Source organism: Esox lucius, chromosome 5 (assembly GCF_011004845.1).
Source record: "Esox lucius isolate fEsoLuc1 chromosome 5, fEsoLuc1.pri, whole genome shotgun sequence".
NCBI lineage: Eukaryota > Metazoa > Chordata > Actinopteri > Esociformes > Esocidae > Esox > Esox lucius.
In genome coordinates this window covers 1,669,804-1,690,875 of record NC_047573.1, presented here as the reverse complement: position 1 = coordinate 1,690,875, position 21,072 = coordinate 1,669,804, and the positions used below count along the sequence as shown (strand labels likewise).

The 21,072-nt window shown below is 44.4% G+C and overlaps 1 protein-coding gene across 1 annotated transcript in view; it reads right to left on the bottom strand.

Annotated features, from left to right (window-relative positions):
- slx4ip (SLX4 interacting protein) overlaps positions 1-21,072 on the bottom strand; it is a 62,172-nt gene that overhangs the window by 26,570 nt on the left and 14,530 nt on the right. The window contains exons 3-4 of the mRNA XM_029119770.2: positions 16,848-16,943; positions 16,513-16,639 (exon numbers count right to left, since the gene is read on the bottom strand). Of these exons, the coding sequence (XP_028975603.2) occupies positions 16,513-16,639; positions 16,848-16,943 (223 nt within the window). The remainder of the gene's footprint in view (positions 1-16,512; positions 16,640-16,847; positions 16,944-21,072) is intronic.

Sequence of the window (21,072 nt, the reverse complement as noted above, 5' to 3'; positions counted from 1 at the left end):
CGATTTACCAGTCAATCTACGTTCCTACTCTCACCTATGGTCATGAGCTTTGGGTCATGACCGAAAGGACAAGATCCCAGATACAGGCGGCCGAAATTAGCTTTCTCCGCAGGGTGGCCGGGCGATCCCTTAGAGGTAGGGTGAGAAGCTTGGTCACCCGGGAGGAGCTCAGAGTAGAGCCGCTGCTCCTCCACATCGAGAGGGGTCAGCTGAGGTGGCTTGGGCATCTGTTTCGGATGCCTCCGGAACGCCTTCCTGGGAAGGTGTTCCGGTCCCGTCCCACCGGGAGGAGACCCAGAGGAAGACCTAGGACACGCTGGAGGGACTATGTCTCCCGGCTGGCCTGGGAACGCCTCGGTGTCCCCCCGGAAGAGCTAGAGGAAGTGTCTGGGGAGAGGGAAGTCTGGGTATCCCTGGTTAGACTGCTGCCCCCGCGACCCGGCCCCAGATAAGCGGAAGATGATGGATGGATGGAATGTGATTTTCTGAATTTTGTTTTAGATTCCGTCACTCACAGCTGAAGAGTACCTATGATAAAAATTACAGACCTCTACATGCTTTGTAAGTGGGAAAACCTGCAAAATCGGCAGTGTATCAAATACTTGTTCTCCTCACTGTATATCAATATAGCAATATCGAAGTGGAAAAAAAGAAAGTAAAATACCCTATATGGATAAGTGAACAACCCCCTGAGTTAATACTTGGTGGAACCATATTTTGCTTAAATCTTAAATTACAACCATGAGTCTGTTCGGATATGTCTCTAACATTGCACACCTAAACAGTGGAATATTGGCCCATTCGTCCTTGCAGAATTAATCCAGTTCAGACAAATTGCATGATGATCGCTCTTCAAGTAATTCCACAGATTCTTGATGGGATCTTCATCATCAACCAAATGTAAGCTCTTGTGTGTGACCTCAGTCTGAGCCACATAGTATAGTGTTGACACCACTACGTTGTAAAAACAAGAAACTACAGAACAGACAGTCATTTAACATGAGAGACTCATCCAGGATTTAGGGTTTTAAAAGTTATGTAGTGTATACTTAGCATATGAAAGTCAGACATCCCAGGATGAATTCTGACCTTATTAAGCTGGTCTAAGTCAGAGGCAACAACATCACCTAGTAAGCCAGACAATCTGCAACTAAATAGCTTCAAACTGCTGTGGATTTACAAAAGACCTGAATTTTGCCTTTACTGTACATTTTCATTCTGATAAAACGACACTGGCTTTTTGCAGTCTGTTCCTGTCTTTGGCAGTCTATTGAGTTTTCCATGGATCTTAGTCTGTATACTGATGTGAAAACCTTAAAGCCACACAGTGAATTGTGCAGAACCTTAGAGAGTGGGTCACCAACAACAGCGTAAACAAAAATAATGCTCCGTAAGATATACAATTGTTATATTTTTGAAAATGCGTCAAGTTGTTTCTTTAAACATGTCTGGAACTCCTGTGGCTTTAAAGGAATCCAAACACTGAACCAATCAAGTCAGAGAAGGTCAGGTTACATAGCTGGTTTATCATGCAATTCAAAGCTTAATATCGTGACAGGTTTGTCCAGTCTGTACACCACGAGATGTTTAAAGGCCAACTCTTCTCAAACTTTAAGCAGCAAACCAGTAAAACATCATAGAGTGGTCATCAAACTACACAATTCATACTAGTTTAACAGCTTACATTTTCTGATGGTCATGGTTGTGTGTTTACGTGTGTGTGGTTGGCGTCCAGATTGACCCATAAAAATCATAAATAGTAGGATTTTCAATACTGAAAATATTTGTTCTGATCTATTCGGCAGTTAGGAATATATGATTGCACTCCTGATATGTTACTTTCTTGAAGTAGAAGTTGATCTATGACAAATTAAGCTATTCAATTTCAACTAAGTTGGTGATGTAGGTTTACAGGATTTGTGTCATTTACTTTAATAGATAGCATATTCAAGCTCTGTAATGGTTCTCTTGTACGTTTGGTCCAGGTGCTGTAGTTCCCCCTTTTCCCCTTACAACATTAGCCACCACCTTCAATTCACTCTGCCCAGTTCCTGCTGCGGCCAAAACAAAAACAATCCAATTCAGATGGAAGCAAAGACCCCCAGGTTATAGCAGTATATAAAAGAACAGAAGTCTGTCTAGCTAGTTAGCTATTATTAAGTTAGCTGTTAAGGTTAAAACCTGGTGTGCAACCAATCTCTGTACAGGATCACAAGGCTTATGGAGAATGGAGACTGAAAATTAGGACAGCTTTTACCAGTCTTTTACCAGTCAGACACTCACCCCCGTCTCTAAACGTCAGTTGGCCCAGCAGGACAGACACTCACCCGTCTCTGAACATCAGTTGGCCCAGCAGGACAGACACTCACCCCTGTCTCTGAACATCAGTTGGCCCAGCAGGACAGACACTCACCTCCGTCTCTGAACATCAGTTGGCCCAGCAGGACAGACACTCACCCCCGTCTCTGAACATCAGTTGGCCCAGCAGGACAGACACTAACCCCCGTCTCTAAACGCCAGTTGGCCCAGCAGGACAGACACTAACCCCTGTCTCTAAACGCCAGTTGGCCCAGCAGGACAGACACTAACCCCTGTCTCTGAACATCAGTTGGCCCAGCAGGACAGACACCCCCGTCTCTGAACATCAGTTGGCCCAGCAGGACGGACAGACACCCCTGTTGCTGAACTCCTGACTGCTATATCAACAGCTTTGAAGTAGGACGCCTCATCCCAACCCTGCCTCAATCTCCCTCACCCACTCTCACTCCATCATCCCCTCCCTCACTCTAATTTTCGGAGTGCCTCCCTCTCTATCTTCCATACCCCCCTTGGTACAACTTCCTTCATCATCCCTCTCTTCATCTCTCTCTCTCTCTTCTTTCTTCTCTTCCTCCCTTCCTGTCTGCCCCTGAGGAAGTAACCCACATGTAAAGGAGTGAGCAGGGCTGTTCCTGGAAGCACATCACAACACTCTGGCAGAGAGTTCCAAGTGGAACCCTAACCCCTTCAGAGTGCACTACTTTCCACCTGGGGCACATGGGCATCTGGTTTAAACTGCACTATGTAGGGGGCAGCGTTCTATTTTGGGACACGTACAGAGGCCTGTTCCTACTCATCTCCCTATGCTACTCAACATCCCTCCACCTGAAACAATATTTGCACATGAGTGTTCAATTTAACATTTGGGTGACCCCTTCGTCATGGTTACGAAACCCAGCGAACCACAGCGTGCTAGCACCGGCCAACTCACTCTGGGACATGATGGCCCAGCCCGGCTGGGGGGACAGCTCATAAACACACCCGTCCTATTTCTACTATTTGTAGAAAGTGTTTAAAATTAGATTTCAAACCTAGCCCAATAACAGTCAACCATGTGCCTAGGCCTAACCCTAAATTAAGATTGAGATAGGGAAGCTCAGGTGACCAGCGCTCTCAGCCACTGCAGCCCCGGGTTGTGTACTTAAACAATCTGTCGTTTAGCGGAGGACCATGAAGTCTTGTATTGAAAGTGACTGAGCCACCACCCCACTGGTCCATCAGATAATCTACTGGTCAGTTAAGATAATCTACTGGCTAGCTATCAACATTTAATTACAACAGAAATCTAGCTATCAAAATGTAATTACAATACACATCTAGCTATCAAAATGTAATTACAACAGAAATCTAGCAATCAAAATGTAATGACAATACACATCTAGCTATCAAAATGTAATGACAATACACATCTAGCTATCAAAATATAATGACAATACACATCTAGCTATCAAAATTTAATGACAATACACATCTAGTTATCAGTTGTTGTCCATCCGCGCCTCCTGATTCAGTGTCTCACTAAAGCATCCAATGCAGAAATGTGTTGATTATTGCCCTGACTGTGCTTAATGGTATTTACATGTTCTGTGTGGGTCAACAACCATCTGTCTCCTCTAACAGCTCCATGGTGATGGAACACAAACACATTTTACATGCTTGCAACTACATATTAATACCCCAAGGAACAAGTGAAAGGCATCAATACACTTCCTGGAGACAAAGACCAACTAAAAAGCATACAATTCCATAAAAGATCCCTCTTTGTTTGGTTTTGTTTTACATATTCTTTATGGGTGCCAATAATTATGAATCCTAGGTTTTGCTGAAAAAATACTAAAATTTTTCTGTTTGACAAATTATTGTATTGAAAGTATACAACTCCCCCTTATGTTTGAGCCCAAAACATGACTCATTGTTTGTGCGGCTTATTTTTTGCCTTCACTGTTGCTCAATTTCATGAAGGGTGCCAAAACTGTTTGAGTCGACTGTTTGTAGAAACATGTTGGTCAGTCAGACCTGGCTACTCAAATTTGGCCTCAACGTGTCAGAGGGTTGTGAGCAGAGACACAAGGACTATTTTAGATGTGATATAATTTTAAATGACTGGGAGGAAAAACACTGAAGATAGGGTTTAACTCCCACAAAATATCCAAACAGTGCAGCAAAAACCATGTGACTGGGCCACCACTGAACTTTTAAGTGGGATTTAAAACACTGCACTAATACTCCTAAAACCCATTCACCCCTCACCAAGACAGATCTATATAGCACTTATAACTAACAGTAATTCTGACAACTGCACACAGCTGTAATTACAGTAAAATGGTGCATTATGTACAGGAAACACTCCCACTGCTCCTCTCCAGACCCGCATTGCAGAACTTAGGAAAACACTAGACATAGAAGTGTCATGTAGATGCCTTGGAATAGATCCATATGATGAACTTTATACTGGCCTAGATGTTTTCTACCATCAGCCTCACCTTAACATGAACAATGATTCTGAGTTTATGGAAATGTACTTGGAGAACAAAGGCCATACTGATCTCTCATTGGACACAAACCATAACGGAGTGTAGGGAGAGTGGGGTCCATACAGCAGGTGACAGCTCATGGGAGAGGGAGGAGCTTGTTGGGTGTTGGTCACCCAAAGCCCCCTTGACATGTTGACCAATGAATGGCCTGTCACCATGGAGAAACTTTTATAGCCCCGGACTGCCCCACATCAAAGACCAGAGGGGCTAATGTTAGGAGGAGGACGACTCAGACGAACGTCTTCTCACATCTCTCACTCTCGCTCTTCCTCTTCCCCACTTGTCTCTTGTTCCCCCTCTCTGTTACACATCCTCCACATTCCTTTTGGAGAGAGACGGAGAAATGAGATGGCGCTTCCTGGGTCTGTCTATCTATAGGTCTGTGTGTCTGTCTATAGGTCTGTCTGTGGCATCCCAGGCAAGGTTGAAACAGATTAGCGCCCCCAATTCCACCCATTCCCCATGCCCAGGTCATTGCTGGTGTACTATGTAAGAAATGGGATGTTCATTGAGATGAACAGCCCGGTCAGACTGCCTGGTCCAGACACATGCGGCACAGCACTCTTCAATGGGCATCGTCACGAATGGCTCCCTACACCCTATGTAGTAGCCTACTTAGGGACAGGGTGTTATTTAGGACATCGGCCTGTTTGCTGTCTGTGTAATGTCCCTCCCACGGCTATTAGTGACCATTCATTCAGCAGATCCTGGGAATAAGCCTCTCCTTCCCAGTCTCACTCACTCTCTCACCCTCTCAGTCTCTCTGGGTCTTGGTATGTTCTGGCTAAGGCAGAGTACCAAGCACCCTGTACCCAAGCTCCTATTTCCCCCTCGCTGAAGTACAGGCCTGAACTGGCCCCCGTGAATGGGGAGGCTGAACTGGCCCCCGTGAATGGGGAGGCTGAACTGGCCCCCGTGAATGGGGAGGCTGAACTGGCCCCCGTGAATGGGGAGGCTGAACTGGCCCCCGTGAATGGGGAGGCTGAACTGGCCCCCGTGAATGGGGAGGCTGAACTGGCCCCCGTGAATGGGGAGGCTGAACTGGCCCCCGTGAATGGGGAGGCTGAACTGGCCCCCGTGAATGGGGAGGCTGAACTGGCCCCCGTGAATGGGGAGGCTGAACTGGCCCCCGTGAATGGAGTGGAAGAGGCTGGGACAAAGGAGAGAAATGGAGGAAAATTGGCTGTGTCGGTGAAGGAGGAGAGCAGATTCGTGACTCTGTAGAAGTAACTGCTCTGGTTTCCTCAAGATTCTAAAGCCACAAAGTCAGTAGTGGAAGCAGACAGGTGGTTAGTGGGGTCAAGTCTTGGGTTAGGTTTGTGGTTAAGATTGAGTTATGGATTGTTTGAGGTTAAGCCTTGGGTTAAGGCTGGAGTTTAGGGTAAGACTGGAGTTAAGGTTGAGGTTAAGACAGGTGTTAAGCTTGAGGTTAAGGCTGGAGTTTAGGGTAAGACTGGGGTTAAGGTTGAGGTTAAGGGTGTAGTTTAGGTTATGACTGGGGTAAAGGTTGAGGTTACGGCTGGAGTTAAGGTTGAGGTTAAGACAGGTGTTAAGGTTAAGGCTGGAGTTAAGGTTGAGGTTAAGGCTGGAGTTAAGGTTGAGGTTAAGGCTGGAGTTAAGGTTGAGGTTAAGGCTGGAGTTAAGGGCAGAGACTAAGAATGAGGTTAAGATTTAGATTAATGCTGGGATTAAGGTTGAGAGTTCTAGGTTTGAAATACAGACAACCAAAACTGTTGGCACGACCTCTGGTTTTGTCCATGGCAGTATGTCACATACAAACACTCTGGCGGTATGGAACACGTACAAACACTCTGGCGGTATGCAAAACGTACAAACACTCTGGCGGTATGCAACACGTACAAACACTCTGGCGGTATGCAACACGTACAAACACTCTGGCGGTATGCAACACGTACAAACACTCTGGCGGTATGCAACACGTACAAACACTCTGGCGGTATGCAACACGTACAAACACTCTGGCGGTATGCAACACGTACAAACACTCTGGCGGTATGCAACACGTACAAACACTCCGGCGGTATGCAACACGTACAAACACTCCGGCGGTATGCAACACGTACAAACACTCAGGCGGTATGCAACACGTACAAACACTCTGGCGGTATGCAACACATACAAACACTCTGGCGGTATGCCACATACAAACACTTTGGCGGTAGGTCCAACACACACACACGCAGGAGCAGATAAGCCAAAAGTCCATTAGATTTGGACGCATTATAAGAAAACAAACAAGTGATAAAAAATATTTTTTCAGACAACACCTCTGTGTTGATCAACCCAAAAATCATTGTGTTTATGGGCGGGGGTGTGAGATTAAGTGAGAATGGCACTGCCAAAATGAAAATGGACACTCCATGGCTCTGAGAAATCACAATGATGCACTTTTTCTCTCTCTCTCACCCATTGTTGTATAATGGTCCCATGAACATGAAAACATGGTATTCACTAAACACACCAGTGGTGGAGGAGCGGTTACAGCTCCATTTAAAATTCATAATTATCCTGAACAAAAATGTGGGTGTAACCTGCAGCGAAGGCTATACAACTCCCTCACCCTCTCTCCCCCCGCTCCACTCTCGCTCTCTCCCCCCCTCCACCCTCCCTCTCTCCCTCCCTCCCTTACTCCACTCTCCCTCCACCCTCCCTCCACTCTCCCCCCCTCCACCCTGCCTCTCTCCCTCCCTCACTCCACTCTCCCTCTACTCTCCCTCTCTTCCCCCGTTCCACTCTCCCTCTCTCCCCCCCTCCACCCTCCCTCTCTCCCTCCCTCACTCCACTCTCCCCCCTCCACCCTCCCTCCACTCTCCAACCCTCCACCCTCCCTCCACCCTCCCTCCCTCCACTCTCCCCCCTCCACTCTCCCGCTCTTCCTCCCTACACTCTCCCTGTCTCCCCCCCTCCACTCCCCCCGCTCCACTCTCCCTGTCTCCCCCCCTCCACCCCTCCACTCTCCTGCTCTTCCTCCCTCCACTCTCCCTCTCTCCCCCCCTCCACTCCCACCGCTCCACTCTCCCTGTCTCCCCCCCTCCACTCTCCCTCTCTTCCTCCCTCCACTCTCCCTGTCCCTCCAGCATGACGAGTCAGTCTGCTGCCTGTAGCCAAAAGTTAAGCAGAGCCAAGATATTTGGTGGGAAAAGTTCCTTCTTTCCAGCCCTTCTCAATAACATAAATAAATCACATGGATATGAGCTAATCATGAATCCTCCTCTAGCCTGGTACAGGAAAGAGTGGAATCCTCCACTAGCCTGGTAGAGGAATTACTAGAATTCTCCCCTAGCCTGGTAGAGGAAAGAGTGGAATCCTCCACTATCCTAGAAGAGGAATTACTAGAATTCTCCCCTAGCCTGGTAGAGGAATAACTAGAATCCTCCCCTAGCCTGGTACAGGAATAACTAGAATCCTCACCTAGCCTAGTAGAGGAAAGAGTGAATCCTCCCCTAGCCTGATAGAGGAAAGACTAGAATCCTTCCCTAGCCTGGTAGAGGTAAGAACGAATCCCCCCCTAGCCTGGAAGAGGAAAGAGTGGAATCCTCCCATAGCCTGGGAGAGGAAAGAGTGGAATCCTCCCATAGCCTGGGAGAGGAAAGAGTGGAATCCTCCCATAGCCTGGGAGAGGAAAGAGTGGAATCCTCCCATAGCCTGCGAGAGGAAAGAGTGGAATCCTCCCATAGCCTGCGAGAGGAAAGAGTGGAATCCTCCACTTGCCATTATGAATTGTATACTAGCCTGGTGGAGGACAATGTGTGTGAATATTGAAATACAGTCCAATTAGACATTTCTGTAACGGGTCCTGACAACCAGGCCATGTCTCAGCAGGTCCTTTATTCCCTACTAATAGTACACCACTTTTCATGGGGCCCTATTCACTAGATAGCACACTACCTTTCAAGAGAGCTTATTCACGAGGTAGTGCACTACTTTTCATGGGGCCCTATTCATTAGGTAGTGTGCTACTTCTCAGGGTGCTCTATTCACTAGGTAGTGCAATACTTTTCATGGAGCTCTATTCACTAGGAAGTGTGCTACTTTTCATGGGGCCTTAGACTCCTGGATGGGATTTATGTTTCTGTATAGTCTCCTGGCTAAGTAGTACACTGATTCCACCCTGGCTAAGTAGTACACTGACCCCACCCTGGCTAAGTAGTACACTGATCCCACCCTGGCTAAGTAGTACACTGATCCCACCCTGGCTAAGTAGTACACTGATCCCACCCTGGCTAAGTAGTACACTGATCCCACCCTGGCTAAATAGTACACTGATCCCACCCTGGCTAAGTAGTACACTGATCCCACCCTGGCTAAGTAGTACACTGATCCCACCCTGGCTAAGTAGTACACTGATCCCACCCTGGCTAAGTAGTACACTGATCCCACCCTGGCTAAGTAGTACACTGATCCCACCCTGGCTAAGTAGTACACTGATCCCACCCTGGCTAAATAGTACACTGATCCTAGCTAGTATCTAGTTTGTATTGTACAAAATAAGTTTCAAAATTATGTTTCAGCATCTGCTAAATAACTTAAACGTATATTTTAGGAAGGACAGGATCTTGTGCTCCCAAGGTTCAAGATTCTTGCGTATATGTATGTGTATGTATGTATGTGTATGTAATCAATAGGGCCTGTCTCTCCAGTCTGTCAATATGGAATAAAAACAACACAGTCTGTTTGATCATTAGGCTTGTATGTCTCTCTTCAGTCTGTCACTATGGAATATGAGTTGGCCATTTCAGTAACCGGAGAGTGTCAGCCTGTTCACAACTACAGGAGCCTGGGGGGGGGGGTTCAGGCTTAGAAATTGGCAACTCAAAGACAAGGCCTTTCAAGGAGTTTTTGAAGCACATAATTGTAATTTTCAAGAAGCTCTACTTTATGTTGAATTGTACTATTCTAGGACTCTTCCAATAACCTTACATAGCAGCCATAGAAGAATAACCTGAAACAGACCTCCACATTCAGGTCTTGACAAGAGGTAATTAACTGTCTAGGGAGAATCCGTTCTTCACAGTTCAACCAATCCAGTATACCTGAAGGAGGAGTAAAGATTGAGTGTTGCCATGTTAATGTAAAAAATAAAAATAAAAAAAATAAAGGAAATCTTGTCACATAAAAATGAACTGGACATCCCCACCATTAGAGCAAGGCAGCATTAATGGATTGCAACAATTATTAAAGTGAATGGTAAAAAAAAATATATATACACACACACACACACACACACACACACACACACACACACACACACACACACACACACAGCCAATTAAACATAAACAATGACTTGATCAAAAGGATTCCAGCTGTCTGATAACCGAATAACAGAGGGAAATAGTTTTATGTGTAGCCCTTAAGACTAATTCAATCTTGGGGAACAGTGTTATTGCTATAACGGTAACAATACGCAATGACACAAGGCATTCAGGTCATGGTCTTGGTTGTCAGTGGTTAGTCTAACTATTCATGGATCCCATTTTGCCATAAAAAGTCTGTGGAGGAATCACGTTTGGTAAAGGGATTTTACATCTGCTCCATTCACCTAAAACAGACAGCTCATGTGGCTTCCAAATACTATTGTCAGGAGATCAGGAAGTGTAGCTGTTTCCACCTGACTTTGTGGGTATTTTTCACATACAGAACTGCTTGAAAGTATTTGAGATGCTGTGCAAGACCTAAAGGAGGCAGTACATGTTAGACACCCATCAAATCCTCCTTAATTTTAGCTGACTCTTGTAAGGAGTTATTAAAAATCCCTCAAAAAATATGTTAGAGAATTATTAGTGGCTAATACTTTGTTGAAGCACATTTGGATTTTATTACAGCACCCAGCCTTTTTGGGTAGGAGTCTATTAGCATGGCACATCTTGATGTGGCTATATTTGCCCACTCTTCTTTGCAAAAGCACTCCAAATCTGTCAGATTGCGAGGACATCTCCTGTGCACAGCCCTCTTCAGATCACCCCACAGATGTTCAACTGGATTCAGGTCTGGACTCTGGCTGGGGCATTCCAAAACGTTAATCTTCTTCTGGTGAAGCCATGAATTTGTGGATTTGGATGTGTGCTTTGGGTCATTCTGAAAGAGGAACAACCTCTTCATCTTGAGCTTTCTAACTGATGCCTGAAGGTTTTGTGCCAAAATTGCCTGGTATTTGGAGCTGTTCATAATTCCCTCCACCCTGACTAAGGCCACAGTTCCAGCTGAAGAAAAACAGCCCCAAAGCATGATGCTGCCACCACCATGCTTCACTGTAGGTATGGTGTTCTTTGGGTGATGTGCAGTGTTGTTTTTGCGGCAAACAAATTATGTCCAAAAAGTTCAACCTTGGTTTTATCAGACCATAACACATTTTCCCACATGCTTTTGGGAGACTTGATGTTTGTTTTTTCAAACTTCAGACGGGCTTGGATGTTTTCTTTGTAAGAAAAGGCTTCAGTCTTGCCACCCTACCCCAGTTCTTGGTAATGTCTCAGTTGTGCCATATTTTCTCCACTTGATGATGACAGTCTTCACTGTGTTGGTATATCTAATGCTTTGGAAATGCTTTTGTACCCTTCTCCTGACTGATATCTTTCAACAATGTCATCCCTCTGATGCTTTGGAAACTCTCTGCAGACCATGGCTGTTGCTCTGCGATGCAACTAAGAAAATGTCAGGAAACTCCTACTAGAACAGCTGAACTTTATTTGTGATTAATCAGAGTTTAAATTATGACAGGTGTGTAATGACTTTTATTTTACATGAGTTTGAGTGTGATTGGTTAATTCTGAACACAGCCACATCCCCAGTTATAAGAGGGTGTGCACACTTAAGCAACCAGGTTATTGTAAGGTTATTTATTTTTCATTTTCCCCCTCGAAGATTTCAGTTTGTTTTTCAATTTAATTGTTCACATTATAGGTCACATTAAAAGGACCTTTTAAAGTGACCTATTATGTGACCATTCTTTTGCATCACAAAAACCTGGCATTTTAACAGGGGTGTGTAGACTTTTTATATCCACCTTACATAATAAAGGGGTTTACATATTTTTGCAAACATTAAATGTGAGTTTTTGTTAAATAAACCAAATGTATTAAATACACAATGAAACTGTATCATCTGTCTTTGTTAGGGTTAGTTATTATGTCTTTATTAAAAAGTGGGGTTTAGATACTGTAAGGATCTTATGAGTTCATTTTATTTTTTAATACAAAAATGATGAGTTCACAAACTTTCAAGCGGAACAGTTTTGAGAGATAGGTGCACCTATAGGGACCTCTTCCAATAGTAAGGCCTTGGTCAGAGTCTGTATTTTTATCAAGGTCAGTCTTAATTATGGTCTGTAGCAGTGGTCAGGCATTCTGACACTGTGTACTCGCTCTTCAGGGCTGGATAGGATTCCAGTTAGTTCTGTTTTTGGTACATTGTTTTCCCAATGTCTGACATGTTTTTGTTTGGTGTAATAAAGCCTGTCTCTCCCGGTCTCTGTTCACACCTACAGTAGCCTTGAGGGTGGATATCTATACCTGTGTTTCTCCTCCTCTCCAGCTCGTTGGGGAATACCTGAGGTGGAAACATGCCTACAATCATCAGGGTGTGGAGAGAGAGAAAGAGAACTGAGAACTGCAAAAACTATGACGAGAGATGAGAAATATTTGACCCAAAATAAAATTATTGAATACTTTGAAATGAGTTTATTTTAGAGAGAGACACAGTGTTGGAGACAGAGAGACAGAGAAAGAGAGGGGGAGAGTGTTGGAGAGAGACAGAGAAGGGGGAGAGAGTGTTGGAGAGAGACAGAGAAGGGGGAGAGAGACAGAGAAGGGGGAGAGAGTGTTGGAGAGAGAGAGAGAAGGGGAGAGTGTGTTGGAGAGAGACAGAGACAGAGAGGGGGAGAGAGTGTTGGAGAGAGGGGGAGAGAGTGTTGGAGAGAGGGGGAGAGGGGGAGAGTGTTGGAGAGAGACAGAGACAGAGAGGGGGAGAGAGAAAGAAGGGGAAGAGAGTGTTGGAGAGAGGGGGAGAGGGGGAGATAGTGTTGGAGTGAGACAGAAAGGGGAGAGGGGGAGAGAGACAGAGAGTGGGAGAGAGTGTTGGAGAGAGGGGGAGATAGTGTTGGAGTGAGACAGAGACAGAGAGGAGGAGAGAGTGTTGGATAAAGACAGAGAGGGGGAGAGTGTTGGAGAGAGGGGGAGATAGTGTTGGAGTGAGACAGAAGGGGGAGAGTGGGAGAGAGACAGAGAGGGGGAGAGAGTGTTGGAGAGAGACAGAGAAGGAGAGGGGGGCATTATTATTAATAAGCCATTATTAGTCCCCCTGTAATCTGTAGAATGACTGCAGAGGGAATCTCATATTTACTGCCTTTAAGTGAACAGTTTTTTCATGGGTTGGTTCTGTGAGCCAAAGATATGTTGTTAAAACTATACTGGAGTAATAATTTGCTGTAATCATAGATTGCTTTGTCGTGGCATTCTGGCAGACAGCCTGGATAACTCCACACAACAGAAGTGTAGTAAAGCACATAGGTGTCAACAGACACTTTTGGTCATTCAGTTGCTGTCCTTAAAGACTGTGATTAGCAGGCATTCTGCCTGTCTAATGACCACTTACTGTGAGTCCATACTGCAGGGAACAGGTGCTCATAATGCAGTAATACGTCTGTCAGGAGTGCCATCTACTGAAGTGCGGCTTTGGCCTTTATCATTGCGTTTTGCTTTTCTGCACTGTTGCATATTTTTAACGTATACAATTTCTACAGACTCCTATTGAAAATTCAGCTTTGTGGCAGAGGCCAGAAAGGAAAGACAGGTTTATTGTCCTGTCCATCCTGACAAGATATCTTGCCCCAGCTGAATAGAAGCAGCCCCATAGCATGATGCTTCTCCAACATTGCTTGTCTTTGGCCGATGAGCCGTGTTGGCTTTTCTCCAATATATATTTTGGAATTAAGGCCACACATTTTTCCACATGGTTTTGGGAGACTGGATGTGTCTTTTAGCGAAAATGTATACAGGCTTTTTTGCAAGATATGGCTTCTGTCTTGCCATCCTACAGATTTGTGGAGAATTGCACTGTGCAGAGAGATGCCATGTTCCTGACACAAATGTATGCAGCTCTTATAAAGTTGCCTTTGGCTTCTTGGTACCCTTCCCAATGAGCATACTTCTGGCCCTGTGATCCACACTGAAGAAATGCAAGAACTTGGGGGGCCACCTTGCCTCCACTTCTTAATGATGGTTGTCACACTGTTCCATTATACATAATGCCTTGAACCTTCCTATGATCTGTGCCTTTCAACATTAAGATCCAGTAGATCTTTGGGACACCTCCTAGTTGACAAGCTCTCTCTGCAGCATGCAACCAATAAACCTTAGCAAACACTACAGGGAAAGCTGAATTTATTTAAAGATAAACCGAAAAACATTGATATGGCAAATTAACTTTCAACATGATTTGGAATGCTGCTGGTAAACTATAAAATAATTTCTTCTGTGTTTATGTTGCGGCTTTGTTTGTTCTCTTTTTTGTCCTTTTTATGCCTTTACCATGACCTCATCATAATGAACTGTTCCATATCTCATCCCTACAGATGCCCACATCATTGGGTACGATCATACATTTCTGTGCAATCAATGCCCATACACCCTTTGTTGGCATCTGCTCCTTGTGACACACACACACACACACACACACACACACCTCCAGCAGAAGCAATGAAAAGCCATTTCCATGGCCCGACCACAGCCTGCAGAGTTAAAACCTTAGTACAGATTCTCCATATCGCTATATGCGTGTCTCACACACACAGAGAAGCACGCACACACATCACAGGGACAGCGTCACACCCTCAGGGTGGTTACACTAGCAAGTCCCAACTAGTCCTGTTTTCATTCTCTCATCCTAGACTGGTTGTGTTCAAAATTACACCCTATTCTCAATGTAGTGCACTACTTACCCCTAATCCCTCAGTAGTGTGCACTACTTACCCCTAATCCCTCAGTAGTGTGCACTACTTACCCCTAATCCCTCAGTAGTGTGCACTACTTACCCCTAATCCCTCAGTAGTGTGCACTATTTACCCCTAATCCCTCAGTAGTGTGCACTACTTACCCCTAATCCCTCAGTAGTGTGCACTTCCACTAAAGGTCTGCTGGCATTGCAGGCTGTGATGTATCTAAATACAGCCCTTGCTGTTTTACAGTGTCTAACACCACAAAGGGCATTGGTGGGGACGCAGTTGTAGACGACTGGACTGATCAGGAATCAGGTTATGAGAACCCAGAAACTCTTCAGCCCGAGCGGGAAGCATTGCTGTGCTCTAAGCAGACAGGTTCTCTTGTGGTCCAATAGCTGCATGTATCTGGAACCAGCATGTGTAGGTGTTCTGTGGCTTTATGATTACACAGGGAAGACAGAGGAATGTCTCCTGCTTGAAGGAACACACTCCTCAATTCCAGCGGGTGAAAGTACGATGCCTAGAGATGAACGGCTTTGAAGGAGTAAGCCTTCAGGGGTTGCAGATGGAGGTGGAACCTCCCTCTTAAGGGTAAGGCGCCAGGGGTTACAGTTGAATGTTGTGGTTAAGTTTTCATATTTTATAAAAATGGGGTTACATTTTTTACACCAGACCCTCTGACAGTATTGTTTAATTGGGGTAATGACAGTCAATCACCAGACCCTCTGACAGTATTGTTTAATTGGGGTAATGACAGTCAATCACCAGACCCTCTGACTGTATTGTTTAATTGGGGTAATGACAGTCAATCACCAGACCCTCTGACTGTATTGTTTAATTGGGGTAATGACAGTCAATCACCAGACCCTCTGACAGTATTGTTTAATTGGGGTAATGACAGTCAATCACCAGACAGTCTGACAGTATTGTTTAATTGGGGAAATGACAGTCAATCACCAGACACTCTGACAGTACTTGTGACAGTTTTTTAATCTAAAGAACAAACAGTATCATTTGAAGTAAGTGAAATAAATGAGAAAGGTTTTGAGCTACTATACTGCAGTGTGGTAGAGTACCAAGCTGTAAAGGCATAAGATTGCTTAAATAATCAATGTGAATCATTATGTAAAGCACTTAACAGTTAAAGGAATCCCTAAAAATAGTTTTTATAAAATTGTGTATGATGATTATGGCCTGAGATTGTAGGGGAAAAAAAGTTTCCAAACCTGGATGAACTGATTTAGGGTTTCACCAATTTCATGTGGATACAGAAGTGCTGAGATAAGAGCGATGACAAGGAGCATGACACCTGCTCTCTTTTTATACTAACTATCAGATCGAATCACAATTTGGACAAGGTCAAGTTTAACGTTTCTTTTGCTGTTGAACTGGCTTTAACAAAGGTATGGAATGGACAAGGCTAAAATTGGAAATCGCTACACACACAATATTATAACAAACTTCCAGCTTCCAAGACCCACTTTGCGTTGTTTCCAAAACAGATCACAAACAAACGTGACATATCAGAAGGGTTTGGGCTTGGTTCTGAATGTCCTTTTTCCAAAACTGGGCATTTCAGCAGCGTGGAGCTTTCAGCAAAGGTAAATCACCCAGCTAACCAAATAACACAAGATTTTGCTCTCTATAGAGATTACAGTTAAACAAACAGAGCCACATATATGGGAAGAAAACAGAGCCTACCTTTAATAAAGAAGGTCTTGGCAGGAGGCAGTTCTCTCTTGTGTTTGGGCAGTTCTCTCTTGTGGAGGAGGTCCATATACAGCTTGACTCTTTGGTCTACCACATCTCTCACCAGACCTGTGACCTCCTGGAGGGGCAGAGTAGGCCGAGGGTCAAAGGGTCAAGGGTCACAGATCAAAAGTTATAGTAGTAGCCATGGGAGAAATGGGGGGAGGTTTGTATATGTAGCATTGAAGACCCCCCCCACCATCAAGCACACCTAGACACCTCTCTCTCCCTCTTTAACACACACACACACACACACACACACACTCAAACGTTTCCCATGTCCATACCTCAGTGTGTTCCACACTGAACCAGCTGCTGTCCTGGTGTGTTCGGCCCAGAGGCACTATGATGTGGAGATCCACCAGCACTGCATATTTCCCACACTGGAACACACACGCACACACGCACGCAAACACACGCACACGCACACACAGGCAGGCACGCACACACACGCACGCACGCACACACACGCAACACACACGCACACAAGTGATTTAGAATTAAGTATCATTACAACAAACAGAAAATATGTACCTCCTAAACCTAACCCGTAATGCCCAGAATTCAACCCTAAACCTTATTCAGACCCTAATTCTAACTATCCCTAAACTTAAGTTTGACATTTTAAAATGAGGACTATGCCAATTTACTCTCTTCCCATGATTGTCTTTGTTTTACTGTTGTAGTGAAGACCGTGTTGTAGTGAAAACAGGAACGTCAACACCCTTACAGACATAATGATCTGGAGATCAGTTCCCACCACAGGCCGTACGTCCACAGGTTTCCAGGCAAAAGGAAATCAGAGTCAGTGGCTGATTGACAACTAGACAAACTACCTCCCACTCTGATCCCCTGACCTGACTCACTGACCCTCCACCGCCTCTTCCAAAACATCGCCCCAGGGTTGGTAAAATCCCCTACTCTTCTTCCTCTTACTACTCTTCCTCCTCTTCCTGTCTACCTACTTAAACCATAATAGTGATAAACCCAGCCCATCATAAAATGTCTTCTAAGAAAACATGTATACATAATGAATTGGAGTTGAGCGGAACAGTAGGAAAATAAACTTGCTAGGTACATAGGACCCAGAAAGAAATCCTAGTAAGAAGGCTAAATGTGATCTTCAACTCTTCTCAATCCTGTGAGAATGAGAAATGGTCACAGGTACAATTGGACGCAATACATTTGGGAAAGGATCAAAGGGAGTTAGAGTCTGCTGTTTTTGAGAGCTGTATAATAATTAGTAACGTGAACAACATAGATGTGTCAGAAGTAGTAAAATAGGGTGCCATTTTGTACAAGTCACAACGCTACTGATTGGATTCATGAAGTTCTATGTAATGAGGTACTATGTAATAAGGTCCAGTGTCATGGTATCCAATGTCATGAAGTTCTATGTAATGAGGTTCTATGTAATAAGGTCCAGTGTCATGGGGTCCAGTGTCAGGAAGTTCTATGTAATGAGGTACTATGTAATAAGGTCCAGTGTCACGGTATCCAATGTCATGAAGTTCTTTGTAATGAGGTTCTATGTAATAAGGTCCAGTGTCATGGGGTCCAGTGTCAGGAAGTTCTATGTAATGAGGTTCTATGTAATAAGGTCCAGTGTCATGGGGTCCAGTGTCAGGAAGTTCTATGTAATGAGGTACTATGTAATAAGGTCCAGTGTCATGGTATCCAATGTCATGAAGTTCTATGTAATGAGGTACTATGTAATAAGGTCCAGTGTCATGGTATCCAATGTCATGAAGTTCTGTGTAACTAGGTACTATGTAATAAGGTCCAGTGTCATGGGGTCCAGTGGTCCAATGTCAAGAGGTCCAATGTCAAGAGGTCCAATGTCATGAGCTCCAATGTCATGAGCTCCAATGTCATAAGGTTGGTCATGATATTCTATGTCATAGGTCTTCAACCCTCTCCTGGAGACCCCCCAGCAATTCCATCTATTAGATGTATCCCAGAGCTAACACACCTGAATCAACTTATTAACTAATTAACAAGCCCTTACCTGTTGAAAAAGGTGAGATATTTCAGGGCAAAAAGTTAACTGTGTGATGGCTGGGGGGTCCCCAGGAGAGGGTTGAAGACCAATGTTCTATGTCATGCAAAAGGAGAATGTGTCCTGCCACTGAACCCAAGGGAGGAAATGGAGAATGTGTGTATCTCGTGTGAACCCAGAGTCTCTCTGGACATGACTGTTGAATGGACTGCAGACCACCAGGGTGAAATGTAACTGCCTAGCTGAAGTCTGAGAGCACAGCCTGACCTGGGTCCACCGAATGATGACCATTACAGGAAGATAATAGAGCACATTGATCAGCAAGCCAATACACAGATATTAACCAGCAGGATGTTGGGTTGGAAAGAAAATTAACAGGGTTACATACATAAATAACTAGCAGGGTCTTGGGTTAAGAGGGGTCCATAGTGATATGTAGTCATATAGATACTTGACCTTTATTTCTAAAGAACCAACAGATACAGGTAACCTAATAAGCAAACAACACTGAAACGCTAGGCGAAAGGCAATGGGAAGAATAAAACTTCTTCACTCCAGTCTCCTCCTTTATCCCTCCCTCTCCCTCTCCCTCTCCCTCTCCCTCTCCCTCTCCCTCTCCCTCTCCCTCTCCCTCTCTCTCTCTCTCTCTCTCTCTCTCTCTCTCTCTCTCTCTCTCTCTCTCTCTCTCTCTCTCTCTCTCTCTCTCTCTCTCTCTCTCTCTCTCTCTCTCTCTCTCTCTCTCTCTCTCTCTCTCTCTCTCTCTCTCTCTCTCTCTCTCTCTCTCTCTCTCTCTCTCTCTCTCTCTCTCTCTCTCTCTCTCTCTCTCTCTCTCTCTCTCTCTCTCTCTCTCCCTCTCTCTCTCCCTCTCTCTCTCCCTCTCTCTCTCCCTCTCTCTCTCCCTCTCTCTCTCCCTCTCTCCCTCTCCCTCCCCCTCCCCCTCCCCCTCCCCCTCCCCCTCCCCCTCCCCCTCCCCCTCTCCCTCTCCCCCTCCCTCCCTATCCCACTCTCTCTCAGTCCCACTACTTTCATCTCTCTGATCACACTCGCTTTTCATGACTCTCTCATTTTACTTTCTAATGCCATCCCTCCCTCCCAGCTCAGAAACTCGTTTGAATCACCCCCAAAAAATGCATAAAAAATATTTAAAAAAAAACATCTCTGTGGGATACTCATTATTAGAATTTGTTGGGTTGAGAATCATTCTCCCATTCAGTGGGGTTAAAAGATCACATCAGAAAAGGGACAGTTCTGGATCAATTACTCAGCACAATGTTTTCTTTTGCACATGAAAGCATTTTTCTTTCTAATTGTCTTGAGTAAACAGGAATGTAAGGAGTGGAACTGCTGTGACCACTGAGTGGAAAGAGCAGCCCCCTGTGGCTGACCAGGTAACAACAGCCACTGACTCATTGTAATTCATGTGGGAATTACAGGAAAACTGGTCACATGATCATCTATCTGAAATGTATTTTCAGCAAAAAAAAATGTCCCACAAATAATTGATTTAAAAGACAAAATAAGATTGGCATCCAATTTTAGCAGACAGCTGTGCATCCCCTCCTGCAACCAACCTGCTGCCCAGCAGACCCTAATTCTGACTGGGACTGAGATTGGTGATATGTCTGAGACACAATGTCACTTTTCACCAGATGAGACCACATTTTTACAGAAATACATTTTCGGAGGAGCTTTGCTATTTCAATGGTGTGATCATGTGCAGTAATGTGGCGGTAAAATAATTGTAGGTAAACGATCAACTCCTCCAAGCGATTGTTTTAAGATGAAAAAACATTAAAAACATTAAAATAAACCAAAACATACAACATTTTTAAACTATATGATCATGCAGGTTTTATTAATAGGAAAGGCCTAAAGTAATTTTCTATGCATTACACAAAATCTACATCAGGTCATTTCTCCCAAAACAGAACAAATGTCCATACTGAAATGGGTCATATTTTTGTCACATTCATGTACATTACCTCATATGAGCTGCACTGCAAACGTTGTAATGTGTTGTAACATGTTGTAATGTGTTGTAAACAGTCAGAGTGCACCAGTGTGTATGTACAGCATGTGATAAGATTTTAAAAGATATGTATTTGACTACATTTCCTTTATTGAAGTCTTAGGCAATCATGTGCAGGCCTTTGTTATTATTTTTCAGAATTACATATTTTCAGCCTAGCTAGCTAGCCAGTTTGCTACTCATAAAGTTACTGAGCTACTGCAATGAGGCAATTAACTGGCTGGCAATAGTTAGCTATCTATCCACCTGACTGAAATATCGGCAACTTTTTTATTTATAACATTTCTACAATAGCTGAAGGAAATAATGGACCCTCAAAAATGACATTTGAAATGCACACCTTTTCCCATTTGCAGAAACTGCAGGCAGCCACCAGGGTATGGAAGCGCCAATATATCATCCAGTATCGGACGATCAGATAAAAACAATTTTGCCGATTGCATTGAATTGTCTGAGTTTTTCCCACCGAATGCGATTTCATACG